This window comes from Drosophila pseudoobscura, chromosome 4, assembly GCF_009870125.1.
Source record: "Drosophila pseudoobscura strain MV-25-SWS-2005 chromosome 4, UCI_Dpse_MV25, whole genome shotgun sequence".
NCBI classification, from domain to species: Eukaryota; Metazoa; Arthropoda; class Insecta; order Diptera; family Drosophilidae; genus Drosophila; species Drosophila pseudoobscura.
This window is the reverse complement of record NC_046681.1, coordinates 20,044,408-20,068,711: the sequence shown is the minus strand read 5'-3', so window position 1 is coordinate 20,068,711 and position 24,304 is coordinate 20,044,408. Positions and strand designations below refer to the sequence as shown.

General features: G+C 44.3%; 1 protein-coding gene across 1 annotated transcript; it reads left to right on the top strand.

Annotated features, from left to right (window-relative positions):
• The first annotated feature begins 321 nt into the window (after positions 1 to 321).
• tup (LIM1_Isl and LIM2_Isl domain-containing protein tup) lies at positions 322 to 24,252 on the top strand. The gene is made up of 9 exons (XM_001356458.4): positions 322 to 1,125; positions 18,966 to 19,155; positions 19,887 to 20,017; positions 20,093 to 20,281; positions 22,285 to 22,405; positions 22,472 to 22,634; positions 22,702 to 22,917; positions 22,991 to 23,177; positions 23,244 to 24,252. Exons 1-9 carry the CDS (start codon positions 987 to 989, stop codon positions 23,543 to 23,545), a joined length of 1,638 nt encoding a protein of 545 aa, XP_001356494.3. The 5' UTR covers positions 322 to 986; the 3' UTR covers positions 23,546 to 24,252.
• Positions 24,253 to 24,304: the final 52 nt, after the last annotated feature.

Genomic DNA, 24,304 nt, shown 5'->3' with positions numbered 1-24,304 from the left:
AGAGTGGGTAGCCAAGGCGAGAGAAAGAGAGAAGAGACCCCGCCAGCGAGAGAGACAGAGCACGGGGTGTGCGAGCAGTGCGGACAAACACCTGTTCCTGTTTCGAACTTCGAGACGCCCAAAAAAACACACGACGCGCATCTGTTGTCCGAAAAACGAAACACCACCAACAAGAACAACACGACGAGAACCGGTTGCAGCGACAGCGACGCAGCCCACAAACGCCATATAGCGGTGCTCTTCTGGCACGTGGGGGACTGCGCGAGTGCCAGACACGGCCGCATTTCGGGGTGACTGCTGCGTCGTCGTTGCGGTGTCGTCTCGGGCTGAATGGAACGACCGGTTTAGTCGTTCAGCATTCTCAGCACCGTTAGCATCGTACGAACGAAGCGCGTCTGTCTGTCGCACGTTTGTTGATCGTCGTCGTCGTCGTTGTCGTTGTCGTCGTTCTCTCGTCGTCATCATCGTCGCTCGCACCACTCGTCGTCGGTGTCCGGAACACAGGCGCAACCACATCTCATTCGCCCCGGGCCACAAAAAAATCACAAACGTCGGGCAAGTCGGGTTGCCGTCGCCTTTTTGGATACGAAACCGAAACTCTTTTTACCTGGCTCCTGGCTCCGGCTCCTGGCTCCGGCTCCGGCTCCGTGTTACCTGTTCGCGTGTGCCGATCCATCGGAATAATCACCCAAAAAAAGGAAGAATCATCGCGTAGAACGTAGAAGCAGTGTGTGTGCCAATCTCTAACTAAACTGAAACTGAATGCAAGCAGTAGCAGTGCCTTAAACGAGTTTCTAGAAATTCAGATTCATTCAGAGATCTCAACCCGAGAATACAATCCAAAATACTCTTTGCTCAATGCCCGAGACAAGGCAAAGGCAACGTAAATTTCAATATTTTTGAGTTTTTCCTTCCACACCCCCCACCCACACACCCACCCACCCCGTCTCGAGTGTGTGTTTGCCGGGGTTTTGTAAGCCAAATATATGGTAATGGCAGAGATTGGTGGCCATTTGGCTCACCAGCTACCATTGCACAATCACAACCACAATCAAACTGGATTACAGCCGTCGCTGGTGATGAACCATCACCTGGACTTGGATTGTCACGGGCATGATGTGATAAGTAAGTAATCAAAACCAATCAAAAGAACCCAATTCGTATTCCCAGGCAGTTTCTGGGGGCATCTTTTGAGGGACAAATCGGTTAAGAAACATCCACAAAAGTAGATGCGATTTCTCATATATTTCTAAGTCCTTTAGATACCTATAGATAGGCACCTATTCGATACGTTTTCATCCTCTTTCTAGCCACTTTCCTATAAAGTTTCCCCCCACAATATTAACCATGGACCATCCAATAATTGGACTATCAAAATACAAGCAAACTACACCTCATTGCCTAGAATCAGAGCCAAGTGTTTTTCTGTGCCATATCGTTTACCGCTAATAAAGCTATTCAAACGAGTTAATGACTTATTTATAGCCCTTGTCGCAGTACCCCGAATAAAAATTGGCAAATTAAACTGTCATTAAAAAGTGAGCGAAGCCTAATCGCGGCGTAGTCACTGAACTGTAACTTTCTCAATCCATATGTTCAGAGATACTCGAACGTACAATGAAAACAGTTTTAGACATTAAAAGCCCATAAAAAGGTGTAATCACAGATGGTTTTGGTTTGGCAATTATGTACGTACAGATCTGGCCTAAAGATCAGGGTTTTGGTGCTGTTTTTGGGTTCAAAATTCAAAGTTTTGATAAAATGCTGTAAGGTTTAAGGGCTGTTGGAACTGAGAGCAAGTTTATGGAAAGACATTGAAAAAGGTGAAGCTTGTGCTGAACTCTTTCTTATGGTCAAGGAGAAGACCTCAGGGCTTGACATAAACGATCTTTACTGAATGTTTTATATAGGTACGAGTATTACAAGATCAAGAAAATTTAATGGAAGCTTCGTAGCTATAAAATAATTCAACTCAAGTTCCTCCCGCGGTGTGCCAAAGTTTGCCTCGTAAAAAGAAATTTTAATGCTCTCTTTGACCTTATTGTGCGAGTTCTATCTGTGCGAATTACGGTCATGAACCGATGACAGATCAGACTTATCTTTGCAATGGGCTTTGCCTTTGTAATGGGCTTAGGACTTAACGCGACTCGGACGCCGCCGCCGCCGCCGATGGCAATAACTTTTAAATTATAGCTGTATTTTATTTTAAGCACAATTTACATATATAATATAGAAGCCAATTAACAGTTGAATGACATTTTAATGTTGAGCAATTAAAAGCGGTCAAGCCAACAGCAACAACACCAACAACAGCCCGAACGGCGAAATTATCAAAAATGTATCCCATGCGATTTAGTGTCGGGCAATTTTTAAACTAGACAAAAGTTGTTGTTAACCCGAAAATGCATTTTATAAATTCATAAACCAAAAGTGTCATTAAAAAATGTACTGCGTGAGCGTGCCAGAGGAATATGTTTTATTTAAATTTTATTTCGTGTGTGCTAAATTGTGACAAATGTTACGCCTGACAGTTGTCTAACCAAACCGAACAAAAGACCGCAACAAAAAAACAACAATAGTTAACAACAAAAAAATATCATAAAACATGAAAAATCATAATCATAAGCACAAATGCAACAAAGAGTGAGGGGGAGAGAGACAGAGAGACAGAGAGAGAGACGGCTATTTAATTATGAATGAATCTGGACACACACACACACTCTAAAGATACATAGATACATGCTGGCCATCTAACTGTGGAGCATTTAAATTGCATTGAAATTTTTGTAATTGTAATTTAAATTCGAATTAGTTTCGCTGCTAAATATTTGATGAACGGACATTTTAATTTGAAAACTTTTCGCAAAAGTTTTTCCCTTCCTCTCTCCCTCTCTCTCTTTCTCTCTGTCGCTGTCTGACAAAACTTTAAGTTTTAGTTTTTAGTGAAAACAATTTTTGTTTTTTTGTTATTTTTTTTTAGCCCATCCTCTGGGCCGTTCCACTCTCTTTTTTGTTTTTGTTGGTTCAGTCGCAGTCCGAGCTGGGGGTTTTTGTTTGTTTATTTGATTTTTTGAGCGCTGTAAACATTTTAATGAGTTTTTCATGTCGCAGCCACCTCCCTCTCCCCCCTCCCCCCCAGGCCACAGTCAACATGTCGCCGCTAACTTCTCAAGTAGTCGTTAAATTAATTAAATATAGTAGAAACAAAAAGAAAACCTTACAAAATGGCCGAAGCGTACTTTGCTTACACAAGATATCGAATATGGAATATGGAATATGAAATATGGAAAAACCAATGCATACTTCAGGGCGTTTCACTCACGGAATAGTTCTTCACGTTCGGGCCATAAAATAGTCTAAGTTTATGCCGAAGACCATAAAAGATTGACAATTATTTGCGGCCATAAAAACGCTACGATTTTTATTTTTATGATTTAGCAATTAGCTGAAAATCTAAATAAAAATATAAAGAGTATCTAGCAGATACTTCTTCGCTAATCGCATTTATATTTATTTCATTTAAATCGTCCAGCTACTAAAATTAATCGTATGCTAATTAACATTTTTTTTTTGGTTTCGGGTAACGTCAAAAAGTTTTTCGAAAGTTAATTGTGAAAAATTGATTGAGCAAATGCTTAGCCAATTCACCAAAACAAAAGTTGATATAATTTTTGAAACAATTTGTCAACTGTCAGACACCGAAATGCTGTGGGGGCCCCATATAAGGTTAAGTTGTTCGAATGTCCAAAGAGAATGGTACGGTGCTCGGAGGAGAGTGATAGTCCAAGACATAGATCAACAACGGATCGTGGATCTCGGGGGGGATCCATGTCTATTTATAGTTTCGCCGAAACGTGAGTGAAAGGCATACAATACGAGCCATAAAATTAATTATATTACCATTCTAAACGAGGCTCGATCGATATTTGAATATAATTTGGTATGCATTGATTTTTCGTGGAGCATTTTATGCGATATATCGAAGGTTTCCCTTAGTCAAAGTTTTGGTTCAAACTAAGATTTTCTTAATATTCAATATTCAATTGTTTTCCATTTTGAATTCTGAAATATTCTGCATTGATGACATCACAAAAAGGGCCACACCCATTAGTGTGCCAAAGCCAGACACGACACTATCTATATTTTATGAGTTCCTATCGAAATTCCTGGTCGTTTTTTGCCTTCCCGTTTCCGGTCAGAATCCCTGCTGCTGCCTCTGGTGGTGCCTCTGGTGCTGCTCCTGCCTTAAGGGGTGTGATAAAGTTATTTAGGCGCAATCCATAAATTCCCGTACCAAAACAGAGACCCAAACGTAAATCCCAAAAGCTTATCTGATTTTGCACTTCGGGTCCCGCGCCGGGCCGGGCACTAGATCAATATGTTATGGACAGAGTTGTCCCCGTACCTGGGACGGGACCCAAGACAGCTGTGCGCCTGCGCCGTGTGTCGCCTCCCAGGCATTTGAAATGCATTTGCACGAGTATCTGTGTGTCTCTGTGTGTGTGTGTGTGTGACAGAAGCAGACGGGGAACCCGAGACCCGAAAGAAACACACATGGTCTAGAAGACATTTGGCAGATATCAAAACATCAAGTCCAAAAAAATCCCAAAAATCTGTCCCCTGTCCCCAGGTAAATTTTCGGGCCAGAGTTTTGTATTTTGGTTCTGTTTTTGTTTATTTTTGGATGCCTCTGCTTTAATTAACAGCTCGTTGACTGGCGAAATTAGAAAATTATGCCTGGAATTTCCGTTCACAGATGAGCCAGTAATTTTGGGGGTCTGCTGATTAGCAAAAAACAAAGCAAAAATAGAGGAAAACGATAATGAAGTGGAGTGCCAATAATTGCTAAACTAGTTGATTGAGGGTTTCCCAATGAAAGAAGGAAAATGGCTATGAAATTGGATAAGAATTGGTTAGCTTTTGGCTTTAATTGTAAAGAAGATTCTTTTCCTCATTCAGCTTTAAGAAAATGTTTAAAGCATCACTGAATTATTTAAACTAAAGCCTTCGCTTTAAACTACATTTAAACAGTGGATTACAGAGCTGTAAAAGTATCCAAAAGATTACATATCTCCTTCCAAAACATCTCTATTATTCAATATAATTTGTATTCCATTTTCAACCGAAATATCTTAAAGCTCAGACCCTGCTCAATGACTCCGCAGATACTCTCTAACCTAATTAATGCACTTCAAGATATTCTCCCTCCCTCCCCCCCCCCCTCGTCTGACCCCCCCTGGAATTGGGCATATTAAAGCAGCCGACAACCTATTAAAGTGCAATTAAAATTTTTTTGAAATTCTGTTTTCCATTTTTTTTTTTGTATTTTTTTTTTAAAGTTCATTCAAGGTGTCAGCGGCTTGTCAAGGCGAGAGCCAGGCGGCGGCTACTGTTTGCTCAGTCAGAAACGAACTGGAAAAAATATTAAATTTCAACTGGGGAAATTGTCAGAGAGAGCCCGAAGGGGGGGGGGGGGGGGGGGGCCGACACGGCGAGACAGGGACAGTGAAACAGAGAGAGAGAAAGACTGAGAACTGATGAATGTTCAGGCCAAAAATTAGTTGAAACCAACCAAAAACAGGAAGCAGAGAGTAGTTTTCAAGGCCGAAGCTTAAGATACCCTGGAAGAAGGAGGGTTCTTATAGAGATATAGGAATAGGAAGAAATGCTTAGGAAACTCGTTATAATATAGACTTCTTTCCATATATCCTGCGTCCAGGGGAAAGAAGGGGCTCTTAAAGTGTTTAATCTTCGAAACTATCAGTGGTTTCTTAGAGACCGAAAGACCATTCATGTTTTTCGTTCTAAAACCTAAGGGGTAAGCGTCCTACTCACTCGGTTCTCTGCTGCGCCAACCCCCGGCTCACTCGCTTCTATCCCAAATAGAGAGACGATGCTGATTCTTCGTTCGATGCGTATAGGTTGTACAGAACCCTTCTGATAGTCGTAATACCTTCTTTCAGAGTATCTATGTATAGCGACATGCCACGCCCGTTTATCGCGTGAGATGCAACCCGTATGGGTGATTGGGGAGTATCCGCGACTCGTGCCTCTCCCTGGGTTATCCTCCTCCCCCCACCCCCACCCGCTCCCGCTGTGGCTCTGGTGGCTCCGAGGCTCTCCAAGCGCTCATTAAGAGTGCGGCGCGCTTTGCATTTCCCGCTGGGATTTTGGTGGTGGGGCAGAAGTTTAGTTTTCGGTGGCCGTTGAACACCCGCTGCGCCATATGACACCTACCTACCTTCTGTGGGAGTTACTGTGTGTGTGTGTGCTCAGGTGCATCGGTGGCACCTGAGGGGTAGCGAAAGAGTGCCGGAAGAGGGGCAGTACAGAGAATTGCGAGCTGTCCCTTGTGTGGCTTTTTGGCGTGTTGCATGCAATGCGGTGGCCACTTTAATGGCGTCGTTTTTAAAGCTTTCTGGCGAGGCATGCCTCTACCCCGCCCCGCCTCGCCTCGCCCCTCGGCAGAGGCACCTTTGCTGCTGCTGCTGCTGCTGCTGCTGCTCTTTATGAGTGTCATTTTTATAACCCTTGTTTTAATGACTAATTAAGCATGAAAGACAATAAAAAAAAACCCTACAAAAGTAAAGAAAGAACAACAAGAGGATGCTGCCTAGAAAAAACAAACTTTTATGTCTTCGATCTATAAAGTACCCAAGGAGGGAAAAGGGAAGAGGGTAGAGGGCATGGAATCCCCTACCGATGAGACTTCAAATACTTGCCGCTGGCGTCAGCTGCCAGACGCCACTTGAGTACGGGCCCTACTTGAGGGTACACTCCACAGAACCCACTCCGTGTTGCACAATCTAACGAGTTCATTTTGCGGCCAAAAAAGAATCGAGATCAATGCCTGAGAGTGGTTTTCGTTGATATCTTGTTACATTCGAAGGGGTGGGCCCTCGCCTGGCTCTGGCCACTCGGGCCACACTTCAATGTCAAGTGTATCTCGTCTCGTCGCGACTCGTCTCACCCATCAACAGGTTGGACCGCCTGCAGTGGCTCAGACCCAGACTCCGATTTGAGCCGAAACCAATTTTGAATGTCGCGCCACGGGGCGACCCATTCAGCACTAGACGAACGACCCGTCGCCAGACAGTAGCCCGAGAGATGCAATTACCGCTGCCTGACAATATTTTGACTCATCTCCGCTAACCAGGATATGGGATATGGCTCTGGCTGCTATATGGTTATGGTTTTTCTATGCATAACTAAGCCAGATCTATTTCTACCCCCCGGCCACTGCCTCTGCCTCGGGCTCTACCTGTGCCTGCAGTCGTCTGGCCTGCGGCTCATTATGTCAAATTGAAATGTTGCCACACGGCCAGACAGAGAAAGAGAGTAAAGGAGATGGAGATGCGGCAGGGAAAAACAGGCCAAACACGTTGGCCTCTTTGGGCCTTTATTTACGGCCAAATCACCGTTGGCCAAATACTTTGTGGCTGGAAATGGAAATTATACGACCATTCCTCTGTGTAGATCAAATCATAATCAATGAAATTTTACACCAGACGCGACTGCAATGCAGAGGAAGTTGTAATTGTGCTCCAGTTTTCCAATCAAAGGAGGATGTGGGCTTAAAGAAGCCATCAAAAAAGTTATGGTAATTGAATACAAAGTGCATTAATGGCCGAAACCCCATACTAACCATAACCATTACCTTATTCAAGGAGACTTTTCTCTAAGAATTCCTTGCACCTGTAAAGCACCTGTGAAAAATTACACCTCCGATCAGTTTAAACCTGTAAGACCCATCAAAACCCATGCCTCCTCCTACAAACCCCCAGGTTCAGGCGTTTTTCCCCTACTCTATTAACAAATGTGGCTCATTATGTCAAATTGAATTGTTTGCCTACCATCGGAGGAGTGCAGAAACGAAAAACGAAAATACATGACAGACCGAAGAACCGACCAAACAAGTTAAAGACTGGGCGAGAGATCTCTCAATGATTCCCCCCGTGACTTGACTTTATTTATGAGGAAGTTGGCGGCGAGCGTTTTGTCGCCGCCTAAAAGTGGGTAGCGGCCGAGGTAATACATCTTCCCGATACACCACCGACCACAGCACCGACCACACAGATCCCCACTGGGAAATGAATCATACGAAACGGGTATTGAGTGCGGAATGGAGTACTATACAACGCGATACTCATTCGCAACTAGTTCCTACAGAAAGAGTGGAGAGAAAGAGAGAGAGCGAGAGAGAGAGAGAGTTGTGGAGATGCAGAGAAGTAGAGCCATAAAGCAGGCCTACTTAAAATGCCATAAAACCAAACAATTTATTGGAGCGAAACCAAGATGCAAGGAGTCCGAGTGGAGTCCTCGAGACCTGCAATCAACGCGATTGGAGCTGGAGTCGGAGTCGATCTTTGGGTCTGTGTGGAATTGGTATTGGTATTGGAAACATGCCGCTGCGGTGCAACGCTCCTTTGAAATTCAAATTTTATGAAGCTCATTAAATATAAATTTGTCGTTCGGCTCTGCCACAGAATCGACTCAACGCGACTCGACTCGACTCGCCGATGCAGGCAGCCAGCCACAAGGCATGTCAACACAATGAGCCCGGGACTCCTCTCTCTCTGTGGATCTCTGTGGATCTGTTGATCTCTGGATCTCTGTGTGAGTGCGGTATACGACACCCAAATAAAATAATATAAATTAATTAACAAAACGAAGCCGAAATGAAGTTAAAAATTTGCATGAACACAGGCCCAAAGCCTTTGGCGGTCGGCGCGGCGGTCTTCTCATCGGGTTTGCTCTGTTATTTTGGAGTTGCGTGTGCGTAATCGGTCCGAGGGGGTCGGTGTAGGGGCTTTAAATACTCTAGGGTCAGGGGGGGACAGCAGGACCCCAACGATTGTTGTTGGGTGGGGAAGGGAGAGAACCAGAGCCAGAGCCAGAGCCAATACAACGCGTTAAATGGGCAACTCGATCTTCGAGTGCCATAAAGCAGGCGGCGTCTTTTAATGAGGTCTTAAGTTTTATAACGGTGTCGATGCATCTGTTTATGGGAGGGGGTGGGGGGCATCATCTAGGGGACACACCTTGGAGAGCGAGAGGGCAGGAATTTCCAATAAGGAACAGGAATTTCAATTAATTTACAATAAAAGTAATGTTTGCTGAAAGAAACTTCATCGGGCATCAGTCAAAAGTATCTGTAAAAGTATGGAAGGAAGTTCCAGGCTGCTTTAAAACCTTTCCTTGATTAAATCTTCAAAAATATGTACCAAAAGATATTCAAATACTTAGCCTGTTTGCCTGGGTTCCTCTCTGCTAAGCCTCTTCGATCCCATAAAATACATACCCAAAATGGTTCACGAATCCTTGGGCAACTCAAGCGAAATTAATATAAATCTGCGGCTTTGGGCATGTAGCATGCCACAGCAGAAATAGGTAGAGCACCGCACAGGCACCGCACCAAAACAGCAGATACCGACACTACGAGTACAACTACAAGAACACCACCAACAACAACAACAACAACTGGCACAGACAGGCGGAGAGACAGACATACAACGACAATGTTCAAGTGCAAAAGGGGCACGCATGCGCGGCAACAGACAAACACGGCGGGGATTTTGTGGCCAGGAGGAGTAGGACCCGGAGATGGTGTCAGCAGTGGAGCAGGGATGCACCTTTTGTGTTGTCATGTTTGCGCAATATTTGCGACAAATAAAGCATAAAAACTGTTAAAGTTCACACGCATCAGGTCAAATATTTACACAAGAGCACCGCCGCCAAGAGACAACAACTAAAACACCAACAGAAACAACCCAGAACAACAACAGGGCAACACCAACAACACCAACAACTCCAACAACTGCGACATCAACTGCGTCTGCGACTCCAACAATATCCCAGCATACAAAAATGTGGCCAAATCGCACACATTCTAATTAGCCAAAAGCCAAATGCAATTTGTGATAAACCAAATGCAATAAAAATTAGTAGAAAGACAAAAATACAGAAAAATAACAAGAAAGGCAATCGAAGAGACGGCTAGTCGAAGGCTGAGATACTCTAGAAGAGTCATAGATTCATGTATAATAAGATACGGCGCATCTCTCTATTATATACAAAAGTTTAGGGTCGTTGGAGTCCTACCATGTTTCACTCATAACGGCGCGTGTAAATGAGCAAAGCGAGTGAGCCTGGGGTTGGTGGCTTCAAAGAAGTGAATGTGGAGGAGGCTTTATATCGAAAAAGTAATGTTATATATCATAAGAAAACATATCAGTTCATATCAAACCCAAGTAAAGGGATTATCTTGGAAAATACTTCATTTTCGAATGATTTCTTCTATGGAAAGTACTTTTAGCAGGATCTTGAGATGCATACCCAAAAAACCGAGAACCAGTAGTCCCACTTGGCTATTAATCCCTTCAAAGAATACGTAAACTCTAAGGATTCCGAAAGCCTGCCAAACACCCCATAAAAACCATCATACTCTCAAAGAGAGCATTCCAAAAAACCTGCAGAAAAACCACCTCAAAAATGGGAAAAATTAATATGGTAAAAACTAGGAAAAACAACAAGCCAGCAAATAAATTGAAAAATTTTTTATGTGCCGCCGCCGCCGTCGCCGACAGACAAACTCGTTTCGATTCCATATAAAGGTTAAACTGCATTTTGAATTTCAACTTCAATTTTCTTGTGCGTTTCTTTTCAGTTTTTCCATTTTGTTGTCTCTTTGCTGTTGCTGCTGTTGTTGTTGTTGTTCCTCTCTTTAATTGCAGTCAAATCAAAGTCAGATTTTTGAGGAGATTTTTGTTGTTCATTACTGACATTAATTTGACACTTTTCTGAGTCTGAGTCTGAGCCGTGAGCCGTGAGCCCTGGGCTCGCTCGCGCGCAGGCAATGAAATGAAATGAAATGACGGCCCTGACTCTTAACGTGGCTTTCTCCCCTGGATAGGAGGAGGAGGAGTAGGGGGGAGGAGGAGTGGAGGAACCCCTACCTACAGACCGATGAGAGGGGGCGCCTTGTGTTAAAACACCATAAATAAATGTCGCCCGCTTATCGCCAAGAGAGAATCCTGCGTCGGCGTCTGGCTCTGGTTCTGGCTCTGACGGCCCCTCCTGCCACTGCCACTCCAACTTCATTGAAAGACAAATGCGTTGTCAACGCAACCTGCCTAATAACCCATCATGATCATCACTTAACCCAACGACGAACGGCCGAACGGCCGAACGGCCAGCCCAAGGTGGAACAAGAAGCTCAAGAGGCGAGAGAGTCCCGGGACTAGGGCTCGGGTTCGGGGTTCTAAGTCGGGTCTGGGAGGAGGAGAAGGCTCAGGAAAGACACTATCGCCTCTTGTCATCTGTCGGCGACACGCAGCAGAGGAGGCAAGTCTCTCCAGTCGGAGGCTGAGGCTGCGGCTGAGGCCGGAGTCCGGAGTCTCGCGTCCGAGTCGAGTGTCTGCATCGGCATTTTGTTTTCTGCTGCATCTCTGCAGCCGCCACTGCCGCCGCCACCGCCGACACACAAAAAAGGTCATTTCCGTTCTTATGCTTGCAACATCTCTCTCTCTCTCTCTTTCTCTCTGTCTCTGTCTCTGTTGTGGCATAAATTGTTGCAGGCCCATGTCCATTTTGAGTCCAGGCACTCTTTGATGTCGCGACTTCAACCAGCCAGCAGCCAACGATGGCATCTTGTGGCCTCAGTGGCAGCGGCAGCAGCGGCTTCTACCACCGGTCTCTCGTCTTGTCTCGTATTCAAATTTGGCTTCAATAAAACGACAGCCAACACCACACCAGCACCAAGCAGCAACCACAGTGAACCACCAACAACAACAACAACAACAACGGCCACATTCAGTTAGCTGCGACGGCCAATTCCAAAATCAAACACTTCAAAGTGATTGCCTGGCGGCGGCTTCTTTTGGTTGTATGATTTTTTTTTCCACTCTCCCCCCACCCCCTGCCGCCCCAGCCACTGTTTATTGTTGATTTTTTTTAACAGATTTTTTTTATATTTTTTGTTGTTGAGGAGAAGAGTCAGTTTGCATTGATCAGTTATTGGCTGCGCTTACACAAGGGAGATGGTGGCGTGACACGAGCAAAGGTTTTCGAAGATGGCAGATCTGCAGATACATGCCCCAAGAATGAGGCAAAAGATGGGTCAGAGTCGAGGACTTATGGGATGCTCAAAAGTATCTAATAATCCATTCTTTCACAGAGAAGAATACCAGAGAATGTGGACTAGAATACAAATTAAGTAAAATTCACTTAAATTTAAAAATTAATGCATTCAAAAGTCTTCTCAATGCGTCCCACATTTCATTTAAATATTTTAACATAAATATTATATTATTTATTATTATATTATTATTTATTATTATTATTTATTATTATATTAGATTTGTTGAAAATATATTGAATTTAAATATAGAAATATTCCATTTGAATATGAAATATATATATTTTAAATATTAAATTAATATAGATCGAATACTTGCATATTAATCTATAAATTTAAGTGAAAATACTTACATTGAAATATTTCCACTCTCGGGAAAATATATTGTCATCAATATTTAAATCTAATTGTATCTAATCGATTCTCAGGTCTGTTTTCTGAGAGATCCATACTCTTGAATCAATTCCATAGAATTGGAATTAAATTTCTAATTAAAATCCTATTGCCAGTACGGGTTTTTTCTACGATTAAATTCTCCACTTGCTCTAATATGTGTTCGAATTTTATTCCAATTAGTTCTACACGAAGTGTTTCAACAATCGATTGCAATCAACATTTTCCAGCCTGGTTTTCCCCATCTCGAATTGACCTCTGCCCCACCCTCCGAGGCGGCCAGGTGGCTTCTGTTAACCCCTTTTTGGTTGTGTTTTGTGTAATTAATTAGGCAAATTCATATACAGACAGAAGCCCAGACACAGAGCGACAGCCCAGCGAGAGGGAGAGAGGGAGGGAGGGAGGGAACAGGTCTGCACGGGAGACCGAATATCGATCGAGAAAACTCGATGTTTTTGGCTGGGCCCCCAAGCAAAATTAAGATAATGTTGTCCATTGTCAAAGCAACTGCACTTAATTAAGCCAACTTAAGGCCAGCATGCGAGTAGATGTATAATTGAGAGTATCGAAAGTCGATGGGCAAACAAATCAAAAACCGCACAACTTCCTTTGAAGCAGAAAGACAAGAGCAAGGATTGTCCGTCACTGAATGAGTGAGTGGAGGAGCAGCAGCCCACGCTGGCTGGCGAGACAATAGCCAGGGCCAAGCCAAGCAAACAAAACATGGCCTAATCAGTGGCCACACTCCCCATCCCATGCCCGCCATCCTTTCGGGGGCCCCTACCTTTCGGGTTCGCTCCTTTTTCGGTATCTACAAAATTGATGAGTCTGTCAAAATGTGAATTCGAATTGTCCGGCCAAAGCGGAGTGAATGTGTGAGTGAGAATCTCTGGCCGAGTGAGTGGCTGTACGAGTGTATTTGTGTGTGTGTGGTGGCCGGGCAGGGCAGGGCACGTGTTCCAAAGGGTCGTGGTCGTGGTCGTAGTCGTGGTCCTCGCTGCTGCCTGTCATCATTAATTTTTTAAATCGTTCCCCGAGTCACAGGTAAACCGAAAAACAGCGAGAAATGAATGAAAGGAAGCCCACAAAACCAACAGAAACTTCTTCCAGGAAAAATGACAAATTTTCCAAGAAGTCACGCGCTCTGCTGTGTCTCTCCCCCTCCCCTCCCAATCTCTCTACTACTACTTTTTTATGAGCATGTGAAATTCCTAGTTAAATCCGACAGAAAGCGGCACTTGCTATCCCCCCCAAAAAAAAAGAAGGAGAAAAAAAACATCATCCAACGAACGATTGCTGTGTGACTGCGCTTTGTATTTGCCTTATAACAAATATGCCATAAATCAAAGAGGAACGGAACGTACCGGAGCCCTTTACCTTGCCACAGACTACAGTGCCTCCTACCTCCCTCCTACCTCGTACCGCCTACCGCCCCGCCATGTGGCAAAGACACAAACAGTAGTTGCTTTTGAAATCGCGCCCATATCCGGCGGAGCTTCCATAATTTTTTTGTGGTCTTTGAGGCCGGCCCCAAGAGTAGGGAGACAGAGACCCAGAGACCCTGGCCCTGGCCCTGGCCAAAACGTATCTTATCGATGCTTTGCATTTTGCATGTTGCCTCTTGTCCGAGCAACAGCAACAAGCTGGCGGAGATGGGGTTGGGGCAGCACCAGAAGATGCTGCTGGGCAGCCATTGCCCAGCCTTCCAGTTGGAGCCCCACTGCTGTCCATGTGTGAGTGCGTGTCAAGTATCTGTATCTGTGTGCGTATGTGTGTGTGCGTGTGTGTGGAACCTGGTTGATTTGACTGCAATTTTACTTGTTCTCCTCACTCCTCTCTCCCTCTCTCTATCTCTGTCTCTCTCTCTCATCTTGTTCCCCCTTTTGGTCTTTGAAAGATTGCCGCCACTGATAAGGAGCCGGCACCGAGAGAAGGGTGTGGTGGGGGTTTTTGGGGTTACCAACACACATGGTGGGCGTTTCCTATACGTATATTCCACGTACTAACTTTGATATGTTTATTGCTTAGCCATCCATTGAGGATGTCCACCCAAAGATCATAGTTCATCGAGAGCATCATCCTCCTACGAGTATCAAATCCATCATTAACACACGAACACCCAACGAAACTCGTGTCTGTTAGATAAAACTGACTTAAAGATAGTTTAATTGGTGGCGAAATAGCCAAGGCTAAAGATTGGGGAAGATACTTGTACCTAAAAGGCATTGGAAAGGCATAAAGAAAGGTGGGGAGGTGTTCATTCCCTGGCAATTCGCTACAAGTTTCTCAACATTTCCAATTATTCTCAAAGAATAAGAGTTCTAGTTGTAAATCAAACAGAAATGAGACCAAATCCACTTCCATCTATGAGAGTCGCTAAATTTCTGATTAGAAAACTTAAACTTTGGATAGCTATATCTTCAGATTTATCCAATCTATCGTTACAAACCAAAATTCCTGTGAAAGGTGGTGCAATTCTCTTTTGAATCTATTCATTTTGATGGCTATCGTCTTTTCAGATGCCGAGTAAAAAAGATAAAGGGGATATATTGCAAAATCAAGTATAAGTATCCAGCCCCACCACTTGATCTCTATAAGTTCTAGAAATAGGTTATTCCTAGCTTTGGTGGTTCCTGGCATGGAATATTCTTAAGGGACACACCCCTATAGGTCCTAGGGTTATCCTGTCTCTGAATGCCGCAAATGTTCAATCACTTTAAAGCCAAGAACGTTGTTGGCCACGTGGCCAACCCCAAAAAGCACTAGATATTCAAACGACTTTAAGTACGGGTCATATCCGCAGAACAGGGCTCGGCCACAGCTGTCTCTATTCGCACTCTCTTTTAGCCATGTCCGACAAGGTTTTTGCCTGATCACAGAAAAAATTACATCATATGCGAGTACATGGCAGCAAAAAAAAAAAGGTTGAGGAGGTCAAGAGCAATCGACAGACACCCCTTCGTGAGGCAGAAAAGGTGCGGCCATTAAACATTTAAACACCTTCGCCATAAAGACTTGAATTCGCTCGTTGGCCAAGATCAAGTGCCTTGGAAAAGCAGCAGCCAGTTGTTTAAATGGAAAAGATACACACATACATATATACAAATGTATCTACGAGGATGTATCCCCAAAAGAAGAGGCGAAAGACCGAGACCGAGGCAAGAGTGACAGGCAAAAATTGGAAACACGCAGCTTGTGAAGCGTTTTCCTCGTTAAAAGTGAAAAAGCCGCAGTAGCCGCATGTGCCCCACGCAGCAGCAAAACCCTCTCCCTCCCTGCCTCCCTACCCCCTCCACTCGACCGAAAGAAAAACCGCCGACACAGTCGCAAAAATTCATAGACGACAACACGAGAGACAAAATTGCATTTTGGTCCAATGTGTGCCGCATGGCAGTACACCAGATGGAACCGCGACGCGTCAACCCCCAGTCCAAAAAAAAAAAAAAACGAGAAGGAAAGAGCGGGAGCAGGAGGAGGAGGAGGAGGATTGGCAGGCAGGCAGGCAGGGAGGTGGTGGGGGGTTTTTTGGGGGGGGAACCAACAAAATGGCAACATAACATGCAAAAGATACGCCACAAAAGCGGAAAAACCCCCCCGTGAAACGGAGGAAAAGATACACACAGGCGCAGGAGTTGCGCTTAAATTCCCATTACAGCCATAATGGCTGCGGCTGTGTGTGTGTGTATCTCTGTGTGTGTGTGTATGCGTAAGTGTGCGTGTGGATGAGTGGGTGGCAAAAGAAAAATGAAAACGAACTGCGCAGGATCATTAAGGCAGCTCCAGCGCCAGCCCCAAACTCAACCTCAAACCCAAGGAGTAAGCAATACATAGATCCCCAAAAAACACACACAGATACACACACACACATACAGGAGGCAAACAATGCGAAATGTCAGATGAAGGAACACAAAAGATACACGTACGGAGGGCCAACTGAAATTTATACAAACAGAAACGAAACGAAACGCACACCAGAAAAACGAATGAAACGCACAACAAAAGAAGCTGCCAAAAAAAAAACACACAGAAGAAAAAAAAAAATGGCTAAAATGGTGGCCCCAGCACACGCACACTTACGGGCAAATCACACACATGTCTATATGTCTATATAGGGTAGCATTATATAGCAGGAAAGCACAACAAAAACAAGAAAAAAAAGGCGCACATGCCCCCAAGCCAAGGCTGACGGAGAGGGAGATTGAAGCCGAAGCAATTGGAGGCTGAACATGGAAGTAAATGCTGACTGTCTGTCCGTCCGTCTGTCTTTCCACCAGTCCGTCCTCCAGTCTCCCCATCTGTCTGTCTGTCAGTCGGAAACTGAAACACTTGGAGCTTGAAAAGCAACAAATACCAAGTACTAAGGCTTTTCCTTTTTGGCTTTGAAGCAGCTTAAAAATACCCTAAAAATTGCTAAACGAATTTATGACTAAATGTGGATGAGAGCAGATGTGTTTCAACCACAAGTTTTGGGGATATTTAAGGTAAAAATGGTACGTGAAAAATAGGTCTAAAAGTAGGAAAAGGAGGTCTTTGGTTGGGGATATTGATTGCTGATTTTTATGATGTATCTTAAAGTTTAATGAGCCATAAATATATACATATACTTACATTATTTATGAGGAAAAAGGTTACCAATTTTTAAATTCCCAAGAATTTATTAATAAATATTAATTAAATCAATATTTCTTCAAAATAATTACAAGATTTTAATATATGATAAATCCATAAAATGAATTCTTTTTTTTTATGCAATGATTCCAAAGGAAATATAAGTTTTTTTAAACCAATTACAACTTCTAAAGATTAAACAGTATTTTGACAGTATGCCAATAGCTTTCCAATCCCTAAGCACCCTACCAAAATGGCCATACCCCAACAATAAGGGTATTTACAAAAAAATCGGCGAAAAAATAAGGAAAAGAATATACAGAGAGAGAATGAACAACAACAACAACAACAACAACAACGATATCGGACAACGGCAGCCAGCAACTTGTCTGCTCCGCCTTTATAAATAATTCATGTGTAGCTACAGCGAGTGCGAAAGATACGCAAGATACTACCCGTGCATATAGACACCGCACCACACCACACCACACCACACCACACCCCACCCTGTACTGCTCCTCCTCCTCCTTCCGGCCCCATGCGCCCCTAACCACTCCCCACTCACACAGATACACGCAGCCACGTTTAAAGATACTTTCGTACAGCAGCAGAGGCAACAGATACAGATTTTATGCTGGTGTGTGTGTGGCGATGGTGGGGCAACGAAACATTTAAAACGTGCTAAACGCGCGTCAAAGTTTTTCTTAATTTTTCAACAGCAGGAAAAAGTTTCTTTTTTTTCCTCCGCCAAGGATTACAGCCAGCAGCACATATTTACTGGGAAGGGGAGGGTAGGAATGTACGAGGGGAAAAAGAATATATGGTACGAGTACGAGTATCTTATAGAGTGGCATGCTGTGTGCTCTGCTCTGCTCTGCTGCCTTGTACATAATGTGGCAATGATTGCATTGATTTTTTTTTCCTTTCTTACTTTTTTTTTGCGCCAGCAAAAGTTTTGGGGTCAAAAAAAAAAGTACGAAGATGAAGTAGCTGCAAAAATACACTCGAGAAAAATATGGGGTATATTTCCAGAGCTATAGGCACTCGATATGGAGTAGAGACATGTATTAAAAGTGGATATTTCCCTAATTTAATGTATATCAAAAAATGTATCTCTTTCTACAATAGATACTGTATGGCCTGGGCCTCAACGGAGAGGCTCGATAAGGAGTAGAGACATGTATTAAAAGTGGATATTTCCATAAATTAATGTCTATCAAAAAATGTATCTCTTTCTACAATAGATACCGTATCTGGGCCTCAACGGAGAGGGAAAACTGTTCAACTTAAATACTGGAAAATGGCTGCCTGGCTTGTCCGGGATTTATGAATTTTTCAAATGTTTTCTCTTCCAAAAAAGAAAGCAGGGAGCAAAAAGTTTTTTGGCAGGAAAAGTTTTTCGGTTTTCGGTAGGTCCCAGGCACCCCAGCACTTGGGTAAACAGGGAAAACTCAGATTATTTGATAACAGTTTGTTAATTAGCGCTGTCTTTGGCTCTCAGTCGCTGTCTCCCTGGCTATTTGTTTGCGTTTCCGAGGCATAATTGGCAAAATGAATTTAAGTTTTGGCCCAACAAAAAACTGCAGAGCCAGGAAAATTGCAAATTGAACAGGGGGCGGGGGGGCCAAGGGGGAGGGACTTACTGGCAACTACTTTTACCGCCGGCAAATGGGAAACTTCTATTTTTAGCTTGTTTTTGATTAGTTATTCTTTCTCAAATTGATTTCTATTGAATAATAAATGCAAGGAGAAGCCTGTGGTGCGCCCCCCCAAACCCCCCCTTCAAATATAGATATGATATTAAATTCTATTCTCTCCTTTTTTGCAGAAAAACAACGTTTATCGCATTGCGTTGGCTGTGGCGGCCAGATCCACGATCAGTATATATTGCGCGTGGCACCCGATCTGGAGTGGCATGCGGCGTGCTTGAAGTGCCAGGAATGCAGGCAGTTTCTGGACGAAAGCTGTACGTGCTTTGTGCGTGACGGCAAAACCTATTGCAAGCGTGATTATGTTAGGTATGTAAAGGACGCCCAATCCCATGACTCCTCTTCCCCAAGAGCCCCATTCAGCCCCCATTCAGCCCCCGCACACGCCTCATGTCATGCGCTGGGCCTTTTCGTTTCCAATTGTAGCATCAGTCCGGCCACCGTTTGTCCGCTTTTTTTGTTAGCCAGCCTTGTTAGCCCAGGCAATTAGAGTGATGATGCCAACACGCCGAGGCAGCCACATTTCTGTTCTAATCAACAGATGGTGGTCCAGTAGCATCGGCAGCAGGCACTTGGCGGGGGTTTCATCATCGCTAAATGTATGACGTGCAATAAAAAGTTGTTTGCGGCGGTTTTTTTTCCCCCCACCCCCAACCCCCAATAAAGGAGGACCGACCGACCGGCAACGTCGCAACTATTTGCCATGCAAATCTTTGAATAATTGATTAACACGTGCAAAGCTATAAATTAACACTTTTCCACACACATATATATCTATCTATCGTATACGTATAACCCCGAATTGAATACGAACAAATGATTGATGAATACAGGGCACACAGCACACAGGGGGGAACATCGGGGCTGTTGTCGGGGCGGCGGCGGTCACAAAAGAATTTCATTTTATAGCCATAAACAAGGTAGAGCTATACCCACCTCCTACCCATCTCTCCCGATACCGACTTTGACCAAATTCAAGGCTGTTTACAATCATCGGCTAATCATGGGATCTTTTCTGTTCTCATTTTTTGTCGTTTCAGGTTATTTGGTACAAAATGTGATAAATGCGGTAACTCCTTCAGCAAAAATGATTTTGTGATGCGGGCCAAAACGAAAATCTTTCACATTGAGTGTTTTCGCTGTTCGGCGTGTGCGCGACAATTACTGCCAGGTAGGAATCGAGAATCTACACCTCAAATATGTACCTTACTCATTGTTTTGTTTATTTGAAAACCAAATTTTTCAGGCGATGAATTTGCGTTACGTGATGCTGGGGCCCTGTATTGCAAGGAGGATCACGATGTGCTGGAGAAATCATCGCAGAGCAGTCTCACCTCCTCCTCGGTGGAGAGCAACAACAATATTAGCAGTAGTAACAATAACAACACCAACCTTAGCAATAACAACCATTCCAGCGAATTGGGTTCAATGTCAGGTGAGTGCCAGTTTCGGTTTCAGTTTCGAACTTGATTTTGTTCTTGAAGAGGTGTGCTCTTAATGAAGCAAAAAAGATTCCCAAATACTCGACTCGAGTGGGTTTAAGACTCAGTAAAAGTTATAGAAGAAGTACTCTCTAAGTTCGTGTTTACTCAAAAGGGTTGGGCACAGATTCAAGGAATACTCTTAGACCAGGGAAAGATTCAGAAATACTTTAAGAAGGGTAGGACTGCTGTAGTTCCTTCATCCCTTCTTATCGGCCATGGGGGATGCTTTTATTGTGTGAAAGTCTCTCCCTCTCTCTTTCAGTAACTAGATATTCGTTCATTAGTTTCTCAAATATTATGATACAACTATTGTTGTTTTTAGAGCCCATATTTAGAGTCATTCATCAGGTTAATTGGTCTCGAAGTTATTAGTTTTTGTGATAGAGATCCCATAAATCTTAGAGTTTCCATTAACCCCGATTATTGTAAGGAAGAATCACACAGTACCTTGCAGAAGGTAGAAAGACTTATCTTATTACTTCCTCGCGTCCCAGAACACAGCCCAAGTGCCTCTACTTAACCTATATTTTATGGGTCTTAGATAGTCGACTCCTACAACTCCTCCTGCAACTTCCACTCTCTAATTGCAATGGCAAAGAGCACTCCCATCTAAGTAGCTCCGACTCCGAGTCCCCCGAAAAGATTGCCAATCCTAATTAGCCCAAATTGGTCGGGGGAATGGCATAGTGGCACTATGACTGGGACTCTGTGGCTGCCACATAGTTCGGCATCGCACAAAAGCGTTGCCGTTCGTGTTTTATTCTTAGAAAAACAGCGTTACATCCTTGTAAGTGATAAAGTGTCAATAGACATCGGCAAACGTCAAACAATGTACGACAATTGTCAAACCATATCGTCAACATAATCTCATTGTTTAACCTGAACGAAGGAGACAGAGACGGAGACGCAGACAGAGACAGAGACAGAAACGGAGAGAGAGGCAGAACCTTATCAACATGGGGCGGCGTTGTCAAACGATGCCAAAACGTGTGTGGCGTAGAAAGAGATAGATGCAGGCACCCATGCCCCCCAAGCCGTCCCCCAATTTGCAAAAGGTACAGGGGGATGGGGGATAGGGGAGAGTGGTTCCAGCCAGCTGCCAGTTGGGGCAAACACAAGCCTGAGAGACTCGGAGCTGCATTGAAGCGTTCAAGCGGGCAAACATTGACAAGCAACTTCTTGGGAATTGGATTTCTGTTTGACTGACTTCGATCGTCGATCGTATGATCAATCAGCCCTCGCCTGCGGTACTCCCATCCTAGGGTGCCATACACCATTCATAGTTCCACTTGTTGGTTTATTTTGTGTTTGTGTTCAACTCGAAAACGGCATGCAGTCTAGTCGAGTGTTTGCCAAACCACGACGGCCCCCATCCACGGTGCGGTGACAACGCTTTGAAGTCCCCGAGAGCCATGGAGGATCGCGCTTCAATTTGTATAAAAGTTTTTGCCAATTTGGCAGCCAACAGGCCACCCCACAGGCTGATAAGGAGATGGAGCAACACCGGCCCCGATAGACATCCATCCAACGATCGATCTATTCTTCGGTTTCGGTTTCTATTTCGGTTTGGTTCGTTCCGTTGCGATCTTCATTGATCGAAATTAGATAACAACTTGTTCGGGGGTTGTGAAACACGACTTAATTATCATCCTATCGGCTGTACGATCGGGCACAAGGCAACGCGTGTGCAGAGAGAGCTCTTTGATCTCCATTCGCCACATTTGGCGATATTTTTGGGTGCAATTGGTACTCGAAGACCCAGCCACAACAATACAACCTAACAGAAAAGAAATAGAACGGAAAGAAAGAAAGATATTTTGGAGGGCAAGAGCAAGAGCAAGAGCAAGAGCAGGTCGCAACAATTTATCAAACGGCACTTCAAAGTGTTTTTCCTATTGCCAAAAATAGCAAACAAATTGATCATATCTCTCCCTCTCTCTCTCTCTGGGTACAGATTCTGGCAGCGAATCGGGCTCACATAAAAGTATTAGGGAAAAACGACCCTCGGGTCCATCGGATGGCAAGCCAACGCGAGTTCGGACCGTGCTCAATGAAAAACAACTGCATACACTGAGGTAAGGATCTGATTAGATATTATCTGTTTCTAAGTCATCATTGAATAACTCAATGAACTTCTGTAGAACCTGCTACAATGCTAATCCGCGACCTGATGCGCTCATGAAGGAGCAACTGGTTGAGATGACAAGCCTCTCGCCGAGAGTCATACGGGTCTGGTTCCAGAACAAGCGCTGCAAGGACAAGAAGAAGACCATCCAAATGAAGCTGCAAATGCAACAGGAGAAGGTATGTCCACACCCAGCCGTATAGCCTAGCTCTATAAACGATCAATAAGATGGTTTATCGTTTCCAGGAGGGTCGCAAACTCGGCTACGGCGCCATGCAGGGCATCCCGATGATCGCCAGCTCGCCGGTGCGCCACGACTCGCCGCTCAATCTGCAGGGTCTGGACGTGCAGACATATCAACCGCCGTGGAAAGCCTTAAGCGATTTTGCCCTGCACGCCGATCTCGACAGCAATGGAGCAATCAATACGCACACACCTGCATTTCAGCAGCTGGTCAATCAGGTAAGATATCCCCCATACACCCCATAGCTATCCGGATAACTAATTTAGTTACTAATTATAAACTATTCTATAGATGCATGGGTACGATCTGAATGGAATGCCAGTGCTGCCGCCACATCCGCCACAGGGACCACACCCACCGCCGCCGGGCCAGCAAATGAACGGGCCGCCCGGCGGCAGCAGCATGGACTCGGGCATCACCTCGCACCACCATCCGGATAGCACGGACTCGTATGTCACCTACCTGGAGAGCGATGACAGTATGCAAGGCAGTCCGTAGACCAAATCGAACCGAATCTAATATCAGCTTCTTTTGTTGCTCCCAGAATCCAAACTGGCGCTGACACCGTCATCCTCGTCATCGGCATCGGCTGCCACATCGATCTCCTCGCCGCCATCGTCCACGTCGGCGGCCACTGGCGGCGTCGGCGTCGGCATCGGTGGCGGTGGCAGTGGAGTTGTGGGTGTTGTTGGCGTAGGAGTCGGCATGGGCGTGGGCATGGGCATGGGCATGGGCGGGGTCGGTGTTGGTGGTGCCGCCAATCAGTCGGCCACCGAGCAGCTTATGCAAATGCTCCAAAAAGTGACTGGCTCCGGCGGTGCCCCGGCATCCCATGCGGTGCTTTGAGCTCTGGCAAGGGGCAAGGGGCGTGCCGCAGACATCCATGACGCAGGCTCCTGCTGATGCAACAGACAGAGAGAGAGAGAGAGAGAGAAAGATAGTGGAGGAAGCAGAGAAGAGCTCACGGGCTTTTTTGGGTTTTGTGCAATTTCCGCGGCTCGGTTTGGGGCTTTTCCCCCTCCTCCGTTTTCCCGTTTTCCCCTGTTCAATTTTTGTAAACTATGATTTGTATTTTGTAACTTTATTTTATTCTGTTTGATTCGGTGCCAAAAAATAGTCTGTAGGCCGTTGGCATTTCGCTGGCTAAAGGGAGGATTATTATATCTGGTTCTGGCTTTGGCTCAGTTTTGACCCTTTTTTTTGTGTTATGTAATATACAGTTTTGTTGTTGAGTTCCGTGTCAAAATTCAATTAAAACAAAAATGCTCACACACTTGAAAAGTTTTAACAATAATTTTTGCATTAACAAAACGAAAAAGAAACTCGAAAAAACCACACACAAAAAATATTATTGATAAACGAAAAACAAGTTACTGCGCATCAAGTAGGGAATTTCATTAAACGAAACAATTTGTACATAACTTTTATAAATATATATATATAAATATAAATATATTTTCATTCAAAATGCAAAACGATTCATAGACATTCAATCAGAAAACGAAACAAAAACAAAAAACGAGGTAAAACGAGAAATTGACTATAAAAAAAAAGAAAAGGAAAAACGCTCGTGTGTATTATAGAGGATATATAAACTGGGGACTA